The 20,410-nt window shown below is 36.6% G+C and overlaps 1 protein-coding gene across 5 annotated transcripts in view; it reads right to left on the bottom strand.

The window, feature by feature from the left end:
* STS (steroid sulfatase) overlaps positions 1 to 20,410 on the bottom strand; it is a 114,961-nt gene that overhangs the window by 41,520 nt on the left and 53,031 nt on the right. For all 5 annotated transcript variants that reach the window (XM_074814891.1, XM_074814894.1, XM_074814890.1 and 2 more), the window contains one exon: positions 4,412 to 4,549. In XM_074814891.1, the coding sequence (XP_074670992.1) occupies positions 4,412 to 4,549 (138 nt within the window). The remainder of the gene's footprint in view (positions 1 to 4,411; positions 4,550 to 20,410) is intronic.

The raw sequence follows: 20,410 nt of genomic DNA on the forward strand, positions 1-20,410 counted from the left end.
TAGGCTATGCTAAGAATTTAGAAAGACTCAAAGTGGACTTTCATCTTCATATGATGAAAATCTATGGAACTAATACTAAAACAGTTTGTAGAATCTAAATTGTCAGAATTCACACCTTAAATCAAGGTCATACTATCCAGGATTAGGAGGAGATCTTCTAAGGGATCTTCTTTATTTACTAAACAGCTCCTGCATCTTTCTCCAAGGATTCTGATCCTGATAACTGTCAGAAAAAGGCCACTGGAAAGAGAGGCCATGAGTGTGATCCATCACTTCAAGATTACTATATAATGTCTTCTAAAAAAGGATACTGAAGAGAAAAAACAGACTGTGTATGACAGCAACTAGTTAAACACTATGTTAGCTCTGGTTTCTAATTTCAAGGGCTGTCCAAATTTACGGCGTCTGTTCCACAGTCAGAATCCAGAGTAATAAAACCTTTAAATAGCGGTTTCCCCTTTTTGCATTCAGTCTTGCAGTGCTAGCCTAACTCTCCAAACTCCTCTTAAATTTTATTATTGGTGCTCAACTGGCTGCATATCAAGACAAATTAGTGAGTTTGAATTGTGGAGATCTGTAGAGAGCTTTTGATTTTAGGGCAGAAGCAATTATTGCTGAGCATACTGCTCCAGCTCTGACAAGAGGGTTAAGTGGCTTGATTCATATTTGCATTTATGCAGCATTCATATACAAAAAAATAAGTAGTTGAGATTGTCTAGTAGAGAGAGGGAGAAAGGACGTGCATTTCTCTCAGTTTTCTAAACTGCCCATCAGAGGAAGCAAATACTTAGTGCATGCACACATGAGCACAAGCAGCATAAAAATCATCCTTTTGCTTTTTTAGGCACATTGCTATATCAGTGCCTGAGACTTAGAGCTTCACAGGTCTGGTTTTCATTAAATCTGCCAGAGATGTACAGACCTCTAACACTTTTCATTGTACATGACTGCTAATATGAATAAATGCTTATGTATGGAAATTGCTAATTATGCAATTAATTGATCACTTCCACTTCAGCCTTTTTGAAAGTGATGCATAATGTACCTGTTAAATTGAGGACTGATAAGGAGATGGAAGATAAAGCAGAATTCATTGTATTTTAAAAAGGTAAAAGCATATTCAAGAGCTTGCATGGGTCTTTTAATTTCTTTTTATTTTATTAACATTGTCTCTCATACAATAATTATTTTGTTTCTTATACAGTCATTATTTTCTATCCTGTAGCATATTACATTTGCCAGCATAGCATAGGTTGTAACTGTAAAACACACAATTAATTTTAAAAATAAAAAGCCACATCACTCCCCAAGTAACCCTAGCAATCAGATTTTTTATTAATTCAGGTAAAATCTACTTCAAATTGTTCTCCATTCTGTAAGCATGAATACAAAAGTTCGCAAGGCTTGATAGAAATTACTCCGTTCAATCAAAGTTCCTCAGGAAGGCATATTCCCCAGTGTATTTGTCCTTTTTTTTCTCCTTGTCATTTATCCTGTATCTTATGTCTGGCATTCTAGAAGGCAAATATTTTTTAAAGCTTCTAAAACACCTCAGGCTCTGCCTACAGCTACAGACATGTAACCATATGGTTCCTTAATTACTTAAATCACTATGTAAGGCCTATGTGCTAACATTCAAGATACATTTCGCTGGTGTTAGCTCAAGGGGACCCAGTTTGTAACCTCATGACTTTGGCATTCCTTGTTTGCTTGTGTAGCATTTCCTTTGTAGCTCTCTTAAAATATAAGGGTCATTTCTCAGATGGATACCTACTGACTGAAAACTGTTGAGTCTTCTTGTTTGAAAACCTCACTGTACTGTTATTGCTTACTGTATATGCCTATCTTACTTCCTTTTTAGAAGTTTTGCAGATGATACAAAACTGGGAGGAGTGACTGATCCACATATGGTTGTGCTATCATCCAGAGGGACCTCGGCAGGCTGGAGAAATGGGCCAAAAGGAACCTCATGAAGTTCAGCAAAGGGAGATACCAAGTCCTGCATCTGCAGAAGAATAACCTCTAGCACCAGCAAAGGCTGGGGGCTGACTGGCTGGAAAGTAGCTCTGCACAGAAGGACCTGGGAGTCCTGGTGGACAACCAGCTGTGAGCCAGCAATGTGCCCTTGTGGCAAGGAAGGCCAACATCTTCCTGGGCTGCATTAGGAAGTACATTTCCAGCAAGTTGAGGGAGGTGATCCTTATCCTCTGGTCAGCACTGGTGATACACACCTGGAGTGCAGGGTCCAAGCACAGAGCTCCCCAGCACAAGAGAGACATGGACTTACTGGAGTGAGTTCAAAGGAGGGCCATGAAAACGATTAAGCAGTTGAAGCATTCGGCATATGAAAAGAGGCTTGGAGAGCTGGGACTGTTCAGCATGGAGAAGAGAAGGTGCAGTGGGATTTTACCCATCTATATGGATACATGGATTTACCTGAGTAAAGAGGACAGAGCCAGGCTCTTTTCAGTGGTGCCCACTGACAGGACAAGAGGCAATGGGCACAAACTGAAGCATGGAAAATTCCATTTAAAAATAAGAAAAAGGGTTTTTTTTATGGTGACTGTGATCAAACACTGGAGCAAGTTGCCCAGAGAGTCTGTAGAGTCTCCATCATTGGAGATTTTCATAACTTGACCGGACACAGCCCTAAGCAACCTGCTCTACCTGACCTTGCTCTGCAGGGGCTAGGACTACAGACTTTGGGGGGTGCCTTCCAAACTCAACTACTATGTGATTTTGTAGTTCTGTGACACCACTTTAAAAAAAAATCATACCTAAAGGAAATTTCCTTCTTTCTACAACTAAAAGTTTCATGTTTGGTAAATGACTTTCCAAAAACTGCTAGATTTCTTTGATCTTGTCCCCTGAAATATGAGGGGAAAACAAATTACACAGCCACTTCCTAGAGAAAGAATTAAAAGAACTCTGGTAAAAGGATAAGACTATTCACTGCATTTCATTAAAAACAATAAAAAAAGCATCCCTACCCTATTTCAATAAGATTGAATATTATTAAAAACATTTTGACATTCATTCTCCTGATGCTGTGTGTTCACCACTTGCACACTGGAAAACACTCTTTTCTGCGGTTGGTCAGAGGGAATCCTTTATTTCGTATTTGATTATGTTGTGTATGAGCAGTCTGTGACTGAATAATCATAATCTTTGATCATGACCAACCTGTGACTGAATGTTACAGCCGTGCTATCAAGAGAATTCCTCCATCTCTATATCCTTCATTCTCTCATCCTGTTATGTCTTCTTGTCTGCTTTTGTCAAAAATACATTGCTGACAATAATTATGTTCATCCCCATGTTGGAACTATGTTCTCAAAGGTATCCAGTGGTGTATTATATTCTTGCTGACTGAAGGGTTCACCATGACAGGGATATGAGAATGGACAAAATGAGGAAGGCTTTTTGCTAAGCTAGAATTTTTCTTTCTACAAGATCACCATATTGCAACAAAATCAGTATCTTTCAGTAATGTTGTGTGATATCACCGGCAAAAAGTGTATTACAATAATGTAGACTTTAAAGACATTTTAAGTGTCCACAGAATAAACAGCTTATGCAGTATTAATGTCCTGACAAGCCATTTGCTTGCTGCAGCAGGTGGACTTAGTGCCAGAAAAGAAAGAGTCAATTTCCCATTGGCTCTGAGGTTGTTTGGAGAATGTACTTGCTAAGTAATTATAACATCCCTTGGAAAGGTGTCCTAAACTCTGTCCTTTTAACTAAAGTCTCTCCATTTCCAAATCAGTCTTCAATTCAGTGTGTTATGAATTCTTTTGAAAACTCTTTTCTCCAACTCAGTCTTTTCTGTTTGAAATCTTCTCTGCTTCTGGCTGTTGAACAGCTGTTGTCAAACTTGCCCATCTCAAACTCAATTCAACTCCTCTTTTTTACTTTTTTAACCTAAATACCCTTTTCTACTTTTTCTATAATGAATACACTGGACTCTGTTGCTGGTTATCCCATCTTCTCTGTATCCTACCTTCATGTGATCCCACTCACTCTATGGTATTTAGCTCCTGTTTATGATTCCTGATGGCTCACAAACCACCCTTTTTTTCCTTTCTATTGCGCTATCCAGCCATTATAGTAAAGTACTATGAACTGACATCCTTCCAAAGCTGTATCTCTGCCCAGTTCAAGGGTATATTTGCTAGTGTTAAAACTCTACAAGAGCTCTGGCTGAGCATGTACTCTGGTTGAGCTGCTGTATTTGACAAGTAAATCCCTTATATTTACTGCTTATATTTGAATTTAGAATGACAGTCATGAGAAGTTTACTATTATGGAATCGAGTTTTGACCTTGGCCACAGAGCATGTTACAGTTGTGCAGCAAAACCAAGGAGATGATAGTTTCTGACACAGTTTTAAGAATCATCAGAGAATGTTCACCTTTATATATACCATTGTATCCTCCATGGACTTCTCCAGAACTGGAGATTTCTTCAACATGAGCCCCTTGGTCAGACGTAAAGTATACAAGAGTTTTATCAGTCAGATTATATTTCTCCAGCACATCCAGAATCTGCCCTAAAAAAAAAAAAAAAAAAAAAGAAAAGAAAAAAAGAACAAATTTAATGTCTTCAAGTGGCTTTTTCATTAGCCTTGGCACATACATACATTTTTGTCCTTATGCCTTTTTAAGATCAATTTCCATATAAACATTATTATACAAAGTAATTGCACCATGCAGCATACAGTAGGGGATGATTGCACCAATTGCACAAGGCTTGATGCAATCAGGACCATGGCTCAATTGCTGCAGGGTTTCTTGAAGTATAAAATGAGAAGATTTGTGCACAGCAAAGAAAAGGGCTGATCCATAGAGAGCCAGTGACCTTTGGAAGCAGTTGCTCTCAATCAAGGAAACCCCTCAGCAAGAAGTTTCAAACTGCTGAGGATATCTGAAAGAGTCTCAGCATGCAGAATAGAGCTAACAGTTTGGGGGTAAAGCTTTGCTGCCTAGCAACCTAGAGGCAACATGGCAGAAATCTCAGTGTGAGTGTTAGAATAAGACATTTTAAGAAAAAAAAAGGAAGTTAATGTATGGAGTGCCTCTGGAGATCACATGGTTTCAATAGCAAACCTAGTAATGAGTCCCTAATTTCTCACAAGAATAGACATGGACTAAACTCAAAATGTGCAAGGTAATAAACACACATACACATGCACATATTTAAAAAAGGAATCCACATGCATCTGCTCTGTAACTCTAAGGCACCATGGGCTTATGCTTCATTTTCACAAAGGGCTCCTCACACTACCTTGGCACTGTGGAGAGCCTTACAGTGCACATAAATTACATTCAAACCTATTTATACTGAGGTCTTTAAAGAGGGTTTCTGTATGAATGAGAGTGAAGCTGCTCTTTGTAACTTGCTCCAGTGAATTTTATACTGATTAGGAATCTAAAATTATTGGTCCTGGAAACTGACCAAAGTATAAGAATATACTTCTTCACATCAGCCTGCAAATGAGCTTTAACTTTGTTCTTTAGGGATCTCAGAGTATATAAAGATAATTCGGTCTTCACAATCATTTTATCTTTATTCTTTTTACTTAAACATCCAAGAATGGTCCAATTTGAATCTTAATTTTGATTTGCTCACCTGTAGACTAAGAATTAATTCATCAGCTGGTGCTCAGTTATTGTGTCAAAGAGGATAAGAACTTTGGAATACAGAGACTTCTTTAACAATTTTCAGATCATAATTTCTGTTGCTATGTTCTTTTTCTGGATAAGGAGTAGTTACCTTAACTTATTGCTACTATTTCTACTTGTCTTTTAATGTCATAGCATTCTAAAACTGCCTTGTTAAAAAGGTTGACTGTCTACATTGCTCATCAGCTCAAATGACTTGGTCATGAATAAAGGAACATCAGCAGTTAGATAAGTGATACCTATTGGTCTTGTTTGTAAACTAGGAGCAAAGAAGAAATGTAAGAGTAGGAGAATTTGTTTATGTAAATTTTGAAACCTTGTGGGAGTTGAAATTTCCCAACAGAGCTGAGGAAAATCTGTTACAAAGGCTGACATTTTAAAGTTGGTGGGTTGAAGGAAAATCATGCAGATCCATCTGACAAGCCATTTGCTTGCTGCAGCAGGTGGACTTAGTGCCAGAAAAGAAAGAGACAATTTCCCATTGGCTCTGAGGTTGTTTGGAGAATGTACTTGCTAAGTAATTATAATATCCCTCGGAAAGGTGGCAATGATGATAAAAAAGTGGAGCATATAGAAAAATTAGGAGATTATGTGTGGGTATTCAACCACACGACCTCCAGAGTTACCTTCCAACCCATATCAAGCTATGATTTTATGATCCTATGATAGTAAAAATAAATGAGATTGCACAAAGAAATACATGTGCAATAACATGCACAAATGCACTTTTTACCTACACGGTTTTCCTTGATGAAACTAGATTTTCAAATTCATCCTGTATATAAAAATATCAGTATAAGCCAAGAATTCCACTCATCCACTAATGTACATCACATTAAATGATCTCTGGTGATTAGAGACATCTGCTGTCATTTAATAATGGCCATTTTGATTTCCTAATTAATTTTGGAAAAAATGAGAGACTATGAGAAATGTCTCTCTATCACAAATAGTGAAATAAAGCAGTTATCATTATGATGACTTTTTTTTTTTTTGAAGCAAGGTTGAGTATCTTGACTTGGCTTGAAAAAAAAAAAAAAAATCTCACCTGTTTCAGGAAAAACACCCCAATAAAATGCATAGAAAGTCTCATCCAAAGCTTGTTGAACTCAATGGTAAAACTTCCATTTCCTTCATTTGGATTTTTAAACAGAAAGAGGATTGGCTACATTAGGGTTAATTAATAAAGGCTAAAATGACAACTTATTTTAGCAACAATATTTTTCAGTACAGATGGACTAATAGTGCTAATTCAAATAACACTATTATCAGAGAATGGCAATCACAAGCACTCACAGAAATGAAGCAAAACTTCCATTTGTATTTTAATCTTGAACACTGACACCTTCTAGAATGAAAACTGTAAATAAGCAATAAAATGTGTGCTACCAGATGATAAGGCCCACTAAAGTGCATTTGAATGATGTGGCTACTGTTAACACAAGCAATACATTCACTTATTAGCATTTCTAAACGGTAACCAATACGGAAGAAAAATGCAAAAAATGTACTGTGGATTTCTACAAACAGATACCTTTCACATGCAATATTATACAAATTTTAGAAGCAAATACAAAATAAACAAAATACATTCTTACTGTTTTCTGATAACATTTAATTTATTTTTTATTTTAATTCCTCCATTCTTATCATTTCTGTAGATTTCACAGAGACTTTAGAATTAAATGAAAATTGATGTATAAACATTCCCAGGCAATGCCAGCTAATGTACAAGGAGGAGTTTATTCTAACCTATTTTAGCTGACTTTGGAAGAGGTGAATCACAACTGCTAAAGGGCCTTTTTTACCTGTTGACTAAAAAAGAGAAGACAGGCAACTAGCTCAAAACCAAATGCCATCTTAGACATCAAGGACAGTAAGATGAATCCTACCTAAAGTGCTAGACATGCAACTACATGAGCAACACACTTTAATGAGTGTGGTGAACAGATAAATGACATCTGAGTAAGAGAAGATGGTAAAACTGTATTGCTTCACCCATAAAATATGATTGTAAGGGTATTAATATGTCATGTGCTCTTGAATTACAATAATGGGGCTTCAGCTGGCTTAGTATCCCCTTTGAGTCTCATTGCCGGTTGCAGAAAGCAATAACAATTTTAAAGAGTTTTTGGATGTAAAGAGTTTATACAGAATAGGAACCTGGAGGATAAATAAGCCAAAACACTAGGAAAACTGTAGCTCTGTTCAAGTAACAATAGCTTATTATCCCCAGCGTAGGAAATTACCAATAAAAATGGAAGGATTCCTGATTGAAAAGACTCACTTGAAAGCCATGTTCTAAAAATTAACAGCTGCACTGATCTCTGTGGATGGTACCATTTACATTTTTTCTGATTTGAACAGAACAGATTTGGAAAGACAACATTTCTGAACAACAAAATCAATCTAACACTGAAGGAGCTGCATAATTTCTGAAGCTATTTAGCAACCAGAATTTCAGATCATTTCTCCTACTATTGCCATTCTACGAATGTATACCCAACGTAGGTGGTTAACATTGTAGCAGACAAACACATTAGATCATTGGACACTTTTCTTTTATTTGTATTTTTTAAGACACAAAACAGATTAAGAACAGCATTAAGATGTTACTTGTTTTAATTAGTACATCAATGTTCCAAAATTTAAGTAAAGCTACCTCCAAAATATACTGAGGAGTGCTCTCTACATTCTGCTTTCCACTCTTGCTTCAAGCTATGGTAAATTATAAATAGTTCTTTCATTCTTAAAGTGAAAATGCCAGTTTCAATGGAGTGATAGCCATGTGAAAGTGTTAAGTGCAATTAACTTTATTCTTCAGAAGGAAACTGAGAGTACCATGCCACTATTCAACTTCTCTAATACAACATGAATGGTAGCTGAACCAGCCTCTCCAATGCTGAATGTAATCTCTGGAGTTTTGAACCTCATAAAACTCCTATTGTACTCATCTACATTAATATATGTGGTTTATTAAAAAATTACTATTTATTTGAAAACAAGGTACAAATATTGGAAACCAATGTATTTACAAACATATTAGTGATTTGGAAAACTGTTCAAAGGTTTAGTCAAGCAAGCATCTGAACATATGCATTTGATTCATAAATTAACTTACTGTCATTTGATGTCAATAGGACAGAAATGTTATTTGTATTAAATTGAAATAATTTAGAGTCTTGCTGAAATTATGAATAAAAAGCTCTAGAATACAGAATATGTCTGTGTAATCTGTGCATTAGGACAAAATAGTCTCTCTATTTGTGAGGAAAGCTTTAAAACTGTTTGCCAGATTCAAAGAAACAACAGGATTCAGAAGGAGGCTTAAGGATCTGTCTCAGGACAAGACAGTTGAAGATAAAGGGAATTCCTGTAAATATAACATTCTTTCCTCAGTCCAGCAGACTTTCACATGCCTCTGTTGTATCCAGAAGGTTACAGTAAGCTTGAGACAATTATTGGAGAAAGAGTGATCTAGGAAGATCAGCCATCACATCTCTGCCTAGAAGAGGCAGTTTGGGTTTGGGGTTTTTTTATTTATTTATTTATTTTATTTTATTGGCTGTTTCAGAATTCCCTACTGATACTAATGTTTGTTTTTGAATAGCATCATTAGCCAGAATCACAACTAACTTGTAGTCAGCTGAAGGGGTTCACCTCTGAGTGGAAAGCCAGGAGTGCTTTGAATACATGCATAAACACCTACAAATTAACCCTACATGCATAATTATCTGGAAGCCCATATTTCTCCCAGAAAAGATATTGATGCCATTCAACTACATAGCAAACCTCTTGGGGAGTTTAATTAAGGTAATTCCACTGTTCGTCATTTCTTCAGGGCTCAAAGGCTAAGATTTTCACCTTATGAAAACATAATGTTGCAACTTCTGCCCACCATCATTCACAAGCTAACAATCATTTTAATTCCTGTGTTCATTTTGTATGATGAAGAAAGATACTTCACTCTTTAATACACTGATCTGATTACAAAATCCACACTGACTAAAACCATTGTATAAAAAAAAGCTTAGTAACTAAGACCAAGACATCCCTATCTTAATTTTAGCTTTTGTACATTTCAGGTTATAAATATGCAAATGTTTCTGTGGTATGCTCAGAGCCATACAGTTTCCCCTTGATAAATATGTAAATGAGTTTGTCTCTGCAGTGGGGAAGTAATTATCACTTTCAGACCTAGTCATTGAGCACAACACTTGAGGTAAAGATGGAAAATAATGAAACCATTGACAGCAACACAAGAAGTGGCTGCACATATGGTGAACAGTACATAAACTCTGCATGCAATGTGTTTAACATTCAGAGCTACAACACAACCACTGGAAAGTGGAAATTCTGGGACGAAGCAATAGGTTGTGTTACGGCACATTATCTAGCCATTCAACAGAACACATCCACCTAAGAAGAGAGTGATTCTGCATTGGTGGGGGGGGGGCATTAGCATATGAACCTCAAAGGTGAGAGTGAATACTACTTAGTATAACTGTTTGACTAGAACAGAAAATAAATGCATAACTAATTACAAAATGTACAATAATTCCTGTAGGAAGAAAATGCAGTGTAGATTCAGTGGAAAGTCTTGAATCAGTCCTACTGTGTTACCATTATTTTTAAAGTTACGCTATGGAAACAGTCCATACAATGAAGTCTTCCCCAAAGTACAAAGCTGGAGTCTCAAATGTGCTAAGTTTCTCGTTAGGTTAGTGAGATCTTCAGTGTCAACAGGACATTCTGCCAAACAAGTAGCATATGGTTCTGAAAAAGCACATCTAAATTAGTGTTTTAATTTGGATCAGGAGCGCATAATTACAGTAAGTCCAATCATGGACAGTTAATATATTTCTGTTTGCCTAGCAAAGCCCTCTTGGATATTGTCACCTGGATTCCTTTTGAATTAAACTAAACTCAAGGATGGACTCTAGGAATGCACCTGAGGCACTCACACTATCCATGGGCATTCAGTCTATGGGAGCTCTGTAGACCTAGTCTGAAGTGGATTTCCTGTCTCTGCCGGTGTGCTGACAGTCTCTCTCCAGCTTGGAAGATAGTTCAAACCTGCCACTGTTGGCAGTTCAAAACATCATAGGATTGGTGAATCCTATACTGAAACTCTGGTGCTAGCAAAATCAAGATCCACCTGTGCGTACTGTAGATACATAGAGGGTGGGATTTACATATAGTGTACACCTCTACATCTGACATAGTTACTATAAACATATTTTAATGAAGCAAAAGAAGCATTTTCATACACAGCTCCCCTATCTTAAGATGATTGAATTTGACCCCAAAAATTGTAAATTCTTTTCACAATGAGGTAAGGTGAGACAATTGTCCCGGATTTAACTACCTACAATTACCATTCAAATCAGTAGCTGCTAGGTCCAGATAGTCTGTAGAGCATCAAACATTTTCCTGTTGGATTCCCCTAGACTCAGGGTGAGACAAGTAAAACCAGTGCAAGCGCTTGGAGAAGGGCAGTTTTTTTGAAAAAGCAAAGCAACTTTGTTGTGGAGTCAGCTAAGCTATCAGTGTGAATTTGCCTTCTGTTTGGATTTAGATTGCCATGTAATTGTAAACTTGTAATTGGCTTGTGACTGTTTATACAGTCTTATAAGTATAATGTGTCTTTCGGACCCTCAGGATAAATTTTCAGCATAGTGCAAAGCAGATTAGGTATGCACTGCTAGCAGCTATGAATAAATCAACAAAATTTTGACTTATGCATAAGCTTTTCATAGAGATAAGTATCACATCTCTTATTTTTCTTATTCATATAGGGTTCAAATTATTTTGTAAATGTGAAAGTTGGAATGATACTTTATATATATATAAATACATGTGGACAATAAAGCAGAGAGTTAAGTTGTGGTTATGAAAGTTGTGAAGATCTGTAAGTGCAGCTGCAATATAGACAATGCAGGACAGAAAGATCTTCATATTTGCATCAGTACTACAACATTACTGATGGATCATTAAAGGTCAGAAGTATAACTATTTGGATATCTCCTTAGTAGTATTTAAATTAGCTAATAATTGCTTGAAATTCACTTTTAGACCTTACATCTGTTGAACATAAGTCTGTGTATTTCTAATGTAAATCCTAGTTTTCAGACTGCTTAAAATGCTAAAATATGAGAGATGGTCATGCAGTTTTAGGAGGGTCCACTGCATTTGCATATTTCATGACAGCTGTGATAACTTTTTGGGTAAATTTGCATCTTCATTCTGCACACATCTGAGAATAAGATCTATTTCACACATACAACTAAGATGCATAATGCAAAAGACACTGTCTAGTTCCCCACTTCAAGGTCTCCCATGTTTTCTTTCAGATTTTGGAAGGGATTTCTTCAGGTAGGACCTAGGTAAATTGTAATGACAACCTAAGGATGCTATTCTTTTTATAATTAGATTGTCAAGTGAAGTTAAGGCTTCAGCTATTTGATCTTTCCAATATATACTGATGGTGATTGATTCAGTAATTGTAGAGTGATAAAAGAAACACTTCTCTATATCTTCAAAGGTTTAAACATTTATTAACATCAGACTGAGTTTTAAGCTGAATATGCATATGCTCTTAGATCCAAATGCATAATGCCAACATTTTGCCAAAGTATGAAGAATTATGAAGAATTAAAACAGAGCAAGCAATTTAACCCCACATTTTAATCCTCTGCACTTTTCTGAAAATTTCAAACTATTTGTTTGTTTCACTTTTATAACTTTTTTTAAATAAAATTGGAAGTGATAAAATTGGTTGACATTAGAGCCTAACCATATCTTGTCTTTCAATAGCCAAACTTTTTAAATCTTTGCTAAATTTGGCAGCAGATTTTAACCATTTGCTATAAATCATATACCATAAAGTTAAGAGGAGTTTTATCAAGAGTGAATTAATATTCCTCATTAAATCTTAATTGTTATCATCTCCTGGTTTTCTGATTTTAACTGTGCAAGTCTAATCTCACATGGAAGTGGCTGTGCGTTAACTCACCCCCAAAACACAAGATGACTTTTTTCCCCCTTGACATGACCATCACCATGCGCACTTGCTAATTCACCTACTTCTCTAATTGCTTTTGGGCAACTCAGTGGCTTTTGTGTCACTCAGTGGCTTTTGTGCCTAAGCCTACTGTGCAATCACCATCTTCAAACCATGCTAGCTGTGAATGAATCTCTGTACAGACAGTATTAATACCAATAAGAAAGCAAGCCTGTGAAAACTGTCCTCAAGGGAATTTTCCACTAATGAATGTAAATTCCAATCTGACTTCTCTAGATGACATTCTGAATTTAGCAAAAAATGACAAATAAATCGAAGACCACAAATTTTTCTTTATGATTCAGGGTTTTTTTCAATTTTTTCTCCTTTTTTTTTTTTTTTTCATATGTTTATGTGTTCAATATGACAGTATCTATGCTGATTTAAATTCCAGAGGATCTTTTCAGAAGGGAAGGCAAATAATTTTTGAGGTCATCCTCACTGATCATAGCTGACTAGCTCAGAAGATTGCTCACTAGTTTATGAAATGGGACTTTGATTCCTTAATTCATCTAAGTGCTCTTGAAAAAATATTCCCAGTCTATTTGGAAAGAGCTTTTGTTGAAGTTTCAGAGTAGTACTCAGTAGCACAGCAGATGTCTACAAGGAAAAAAAAAATCTGCATTTTTCTGGTCTGAGGCCTGGAAAGAGAAATATGTCACTCTCATTTTAAATTGGTTTGGAAATACTTGAGGTCTCTGCTTAGGCCAAAAGGTATTTTATGTCCCCAAGACATGGTGGGGGCATGAAATCATGGAGGACCCTGAGATCATCAGGTCCATTTCTTTGCCTTTTCTCTACTTAATTCTTACTTGTGAATAAAGCAAATATGTGATGTGAAATTACTAATATAGTTATTAATCTGAGTTTACAAAGGTTCAAGGATATGAATGCTATGTGTGATTTGGTTTGTAATGGGAATTTACAAAAATGGATCTATGAGACTTTCCTGTGTGAAGGCGAGACAGATTTCTGGAAGGGCTCTGCTTTGCATACAAGGATCACAGCAAGATGTGGTTTTTAGGATAAATCTGAAGGCTAAATTTGAGATGAGGAAGGATCACTCACATGGCACCACACAGATCAGCTGAAATATTAGCATAGATACAAGGAACAAATTAATCTAGCTGTAAATAGATAGTATTTGGGGAAGAAAGGAGATACTGAGAAGGTAAACTCCCCAAAGCACAGATGGCAAGTAACCACTGGAAGACCCCAAGCAGCACGTTTCTTACTTATGGGAATAGCACTATTTCTATGGATAGAGAGGCAGGTGCAGGGTTAGTCCCTCTGTATTAATGTATTTTTTTAAAGGACTAGTTCTTTCTGAACCAATAACATCAAATCTATGGAAGTTGTATACAGATAGACGACAGCCTTGAACAGAAAAGGTTTGAAATCTCCACATTTCACATGAATAATTCTGTAACAGACTGGTATCACATACAGAGAGAAGTACACAACAGCAAATAGATTTCTGCTCTCAAGGGCACTGGAAAAGCATGGCTAGCTATATTCAGCAACTGACTGTATTGTTATCAAGATTCAACAATTAAATATGACAACAGTAAGATAGAGCATATGCATACGTTTCCTGATAGGGTATTTACTACACCAGTGCCTTCTATTTAAAACAATTATTTTCTACTCTCTCTCTCTCTGTATTCCTAAAATTAATATAGAACAAGGGAAGTAATTAAACGTCACATCAGAAAATCAGTTTACATTCTGAGAGAAAAATGTGATATTATTCTCTAGGTTTTTTTTGCCAAGAAAGTCCCCAAAGCTCTCTTTAACTCAGCCATCTACTTTTTATGAGCAGCACCTGGGGCTTATTGCAACTGCTTGACCAACTACAGCAGAATCACAGAAAAAATGAAATGGGAATGGACTGAGAAATTTGGGATATGGGGCTTGACTACTTCAGCTCTAAACTGGCAAGAATATTTAGGATATGTCCCGCATGTTCTAGGGATTTTTTTAAGGACAACTCCAATTTTGTGCCTATTAAAATAATACTGGTAAAAAAGCCATCATAGCAGCACTTCCTATAAAAACATGCTAAGATGTTCAAACTTTGTCCTGTAGGATGTGCTGTGGTGGATACAAAGGAATTTACATTACGTTTTACTCTGTCCTGAATCACATCTTTTTATGTAGTTGGAAACTTTGGCCCCAGTGAGGACTTCATGAGACAGATGGGACATTTCAGCCCACTTTCAGCTGCACAGACATCATCCTTACCTTTGGCTTTGGTTTTCGCTCTACTTTCCTGCTAATGGGCATTTGACACTTGTATGGTGTTTCTCCCTGCCTGCGAGCTTCTGGCAGCCACCTCTGCTTTCCTCCTCTGCTTTGCCAGCTATTGCTAGCCACATACTTAGCCCTGTCTTGCACATATTAGAAAGGTGGACCATTTGTTTACTGTCTTTCTGACATTATAGTTAAACTTTGAAACTAAGGATATACTTCTTATATTACATGGTTTTCACTTTTTTCCTTTTTATTAAAAATACATCAACAGAAAATACAGATTGTTTTGAAGGCTGTGATACCATTGTTTTTGAAGAATCACAGACTTTTCATAGAGCATCCATAGTTGTTGACTTCAAGTCAGCACAGTTCCACTGACTTCAGTGCAGTTACATCATTCTATGCAAACAGCAGACCTATTGCAGCATGGTTAAAAAGAACAGATATTTATCAGGGTTTATCATCTTGCTTAGTCAAGTGACCACTTCCTTCTTCTTCAACCAAGTCCCCAAAACCCACTTCAATTTTTTTTTTTTAAAAAAAGGAGTTTGAGGGACCTGGGTATCTGCCAACTAGAGACACTTCTATATTGCTACATGAAGAACCTGATCTTAATTACATCTCATTCTCTTTGGATTTAGGAAGATACTTTCTTCAGCTCTTAGGAAAGAATAACTAATACATGAGTTTTATGGAACTGAGAAATGTTTATATATAAAAGGAAAGTTTAAATTAAATAAAAAAGTTCTGTTAACTCATCTAAAAAGTGACACCTTCTCCAAAAGGAGGTGTAATATTAAAGTATGACAAATTGATATCACCCTTTTTATCTCAATTGTATGACACTTTTGTTCCTCCTTCTTAAAACTTAGGCTTTCCAGAACTGCTTAAATAATGATGTTCCAATAAGCTATTATCAATAGGGACTGATCGTTGTAGGAGATGCCAAGTAATGAAAAGCAGCCAAGTGGAAGGAAAAATATCGTGTGATCTCCTGTGACAATCCATTGGGAAGAACTAACAAAGAATAACAGAAAAAAAAAAAAAAAAATCTGCTTGTGGCATATGAGTAGCTGACAAGAAAAGAAGTCCAGATTCAACTATTAGATGAAAGCGCACCTCTCACATCAGGAAGGCAAAAAATTTACTTAAACGAATATAAAACTGGTATTGCAGATATGGAAATACATTAGAGGTACCCTGGCTACTTAGTTCAATTGGACTGTTCATATCGATATGGGAGAGAAACCTGGTGTTAAGGCTCTGGTTTTGGACAACTGCATCATAACCATATTTCTAAATGTATACTACTGGATGGGCCAAGATCTCTTTTGACATCGAGGGAAAGAAAAGAATCTACCAAAAGGGAAAGAAGTCTCAACTTCAGAGACGGCAGCAGACCTACCACAGACATTTTGTTAAAATCAATTTCCTGGCTGTCACTGAAGTAGCTCAATTATGTATGAAAGAGTTTTATAAACAGAACAGGCCTTTTTTCAAACATCAATTATCAAAGCTTCTGATATTCTCAAGGTACCATATTTTATTTTTTTACCCCTTGTTTCTGTTTTAAAGAAAATGCTACTTACCATTTAACACCCATAGCAAACTTTTGAATACATTCCTTAAAGGTTTCTTATCGATCCAAGTTGTCAGCAAGAAATTGAATCACAGACTTCCTTAGCTGATAGAAGAAATTCTAATTTCAGATTTACAAAATTCATAGCTAAGGAGTCCCAGAATTTTATAAAATGATCATCTGAAAAACTGTAATGACAATGGCTCTTTCATATTTATTGACATTACATATTATTAAATGTTTCTGAAAGTTTCAGTATGATGTGATCACTGAATTACAGCACAGTTTGGGTCAGAAAGGACCTTCAAAGACCATCTAGTCCAACTCCCCTGCCTTGAGAAAGGACAGTCATCACTAGATCACTTTGCTCAAAGCCCCATCCAACCTGACCTTGAACACTGCCAATGATGGGACATCCACCACTTCTCTGCGCAAGCTGGTCCAGTGTCTCACACCCTCATTGTAAACAATGTCTTCCCTATGTCCAATCTAAACCTACCCTCTTGCTGTCTAAAACCATTGTCCTTTGTCCTGTCAATACAGGCCCTGGTAACAAGTCTCTCTCCATCTTTCTTATAAGCCCCCTTCATATATGGAAAGGCAGGAATAAGGTCTCCCCAGAGCCTTCTCTTCTCCAGGCTGAACAAACTTAGCTCTCAGTATTTCTTCACAGAAGTGTTCCAGCCCTCTGACTATTTTTGTGGCCTTCGTCTGGACCTGCTCCAACAAGTCCATGGCTTTCTTGTACTGGGGACCCCAGAGCTGGACGCAGTACTCCAGCTGGGATCTCACCAGAGAGGAGTAGAGGGGGAGAATCATCCCCCTTGACCTGCTGGCCACACTTAATTTGATACAGCCCAGGGTACGATTTGCTTTCTGGGCTGCAAGCGCACATTGCTGACTCATGTCCAATTTTTCATCTACCAAACTGAACAGATAAATTATATCTGTTCCAATTATAAATAAAGAAAAAAAAATTCATTTATTACTTGCTTAATGTGTGCTCTGCTGTTTTGTGGTGCCAAAATCAACTGTACTCTGGATTAGAAGCACTTTGATACCTTTCACACAACCCTATACTATACACACAACTATACTTTTCACAGTGCCAAAAATAGTACCTTCCACGCCTTTGCTAGAAACGCTGAGACATCCTGACCTATTATTTATTTATTTCAAACATCTGGCATTAAGTTAACTTGGGGTTTGCAGGAAGAGAAAATTCATATTGATTTTCTGGGCCAGGCCATTCTGTAAGATTAAAAGCACATTTACATTTGTATTAGTTCTTGTTTGCTTGCTTTGTTTTTAAATTCTAGTCTGATTCAAAAATGGAAGTAAAATAAATTTCTAACCCACAAATATCTCATCCACTGAAATACAAGAGCCTAAAGAGCCTATATCCTTTATTCACATAACACAGAAATGGCAGCAGTACTTTAAAACCATGTAAACTGTAGTACCTAAGGGCCAAGTTGACCACACATAATTTTAGGGAAACTAAGTGTGACATTATAGATTACTGCATCTAGTAGACTGTTAAAAGGGCGTATACTGAAAAAGGAAGATGCTTCTCCTCTTTCTCCTCCTTTCTGCTTTCCCTGGAAGCTGGTTAGGAAAAAGGAGGTAAGAGAGTAAAGGGTGCTCTGCCTCCCCGCTTGTGGTAGTAGTAATCTGCAAGATCCACTGACGCTGTGGAATATAACTTCATGCTGGTCTAAGGCAGGAATTTTATTATCCTGGAGTCTCTATTTCATCATCTCAAGAAAGCAACTCAGCCCTTAGGGGTCAGGTGTTCCTCTGGTTATTGTGCTTACTACAGTAACATAAAATCTGTTGGGTGTTCTCGGGGTTCCTACTATGTGCTCTTCATGAGAAAATGTTATAAAGAAACTTCCACGGGTGGGTAGGGGGAGGGAATGATTTAAAAATAGAAGTGTGTATACAAATACAAGAACTAAGCCAAAAGAAAGAGAAAACAAAAAGAAAGTATTCAAAATAGTTAAAAATACCCTGAGTACACTAAATGAAATATGCAAAAAACCCCCCCAAAACAGTAACATTAAAAAATAACAGGTAGGAAAGCATAATAAAGATTCAGTGTCAGTATTCCTTAAATAGCCCCCTACACTGAAACATAAATGCCTTATTTTACAAAGAAGTAGTGATGGAAAAAGCTGGAGAAAAGCAAATTTATCAGTTTACCAGCCCGCCTTTCATTAATCACAGCATCATTACTCTATTGCTTTCCCTAACCTTAAAAATTTCACTATTTATCTCATTAGTATATTTCATTATTAATATATAGAATGATTAAAAACCTTTCTGTAATGCAAAATACAGAACTGGTTTTTAGAAGAATAATGATCTTTGGTAGTATTATCAGCCTGCCTATTATATAGTGTGGTTGTTTTAGCAGTCAAATGTACCATTGAAAAAAGCCCAGACATAGTTAATAAAAAAGGCAGTTCTACCAACCTCATCAATAAGAGCTTATTACCACCTGGAATTTGAGCCTTGTGATTCAGCAGTGAAAAATTTCTGCATGGCAATTCACTACTAGGAACCAGCCTGCCGATGAACAACAGTTTACAACACAGAATTGATACTGCCATAAGCTTTATTGTATGATTACTGTTTTCACTGAGAATTAGTTCCCCTCTTTTTTAATAGTATGGTCTCAAAATAATTAATATACATTTCAAAAGAAGCATGAAAAATTTTTATGTCTTTCTCCAAGAAACTGCAGGGATGGTTTTAAAAGAACCTCTAGGATTCTCAGTATCATCACTGAAACTGAAATGCTCATGGTCAGTTTTAGTTTTTTTTCCTACAGCTAAATGAGATGCAGCCAGCTATGAATAAATGGTAAAAGGCTGGAAGACATTTCCTGAATCATCACAGAAACTGTTCATATCATTATAGTTCATATGTTGGTGAAGATATTTAATTATCCTTAAAAAATGACACTTAATCCCCAAGACCAGAAGAAAACCTGAGTCCAGGTGCACATTCTAACCATTTCCCACCTCCAACATGGATCAAGACCTGGAAGGATAAATGGCTTGCTTCCCCCTCCTCCCCATTCCCATGCCAGCTGAATTAAAGTCCCAATGTTTTACTATGGATCCAGAGCTGGATTAGTGGGTGACTGGCAGCAACGCTATACCTCAGTAGGTAAATCTGAACATCATCTCTTTGCCTTAGTTTTTCTTCTGGGAAACAGAATAATAAGATTCCCCTATCTTACAAAGACTGTGAAAATGCTCATTTGCGAATCTGTTATATACTCTAGCGAAGTATTGCCACAGAAAAGATGAGAGATGTCAAAGAAATATGTCTTCAAAACGGACTTCAATAGTGTGTGTTAAATAATACATGAGAATTCATATTTAACAATGAGGAATACACCTACTGTTGAGTAGCTGCTCATTAGAAGGCATTCTGTGATGAGGAGAGAGGGTTCCAACGGGAAAAGAAATGGCATGTAAACATATGCTTAAAAACTGTACCAAGAGACACAAGCACAGGAAGATTGATTTTTCCTATCTTTGAGTACTTGACTTCATAGCCTTACAATGTTCACTTGTGTCTTCTGTGTGTTTGCATGAATTCATGGACTGTATCAGTTATATTAAGGTACTGGGTAATCCACTACAAAACTATCTGAAAGTACAAGGAAGGGGTGTGGGTGGGAAGGTTTAAATTCCCAGATTAAAAATCCTAACATCTTTACTTTCTCTGCTCCTTTGTTTCATGTTTAGGCTTCTTTCATAGATATGTAACTTCTACCAGCAACATTCTTCACCTACTAGCTCAGTTGCACCCTTTATT

The sequence above is a fragment of the Strix aluco genome, chromosome 2, assembly GCF_031877795.1.
Source record: "Strix aluco isolate bStrAlu1 chromosome 2, bStrAlu1.hap1, whole genome shotgun sequence".
NCBI lineage: Eukaryota > Metazoa > Chordata > Aves > Strigiformes > Strigidae > Strix > Strix aluco.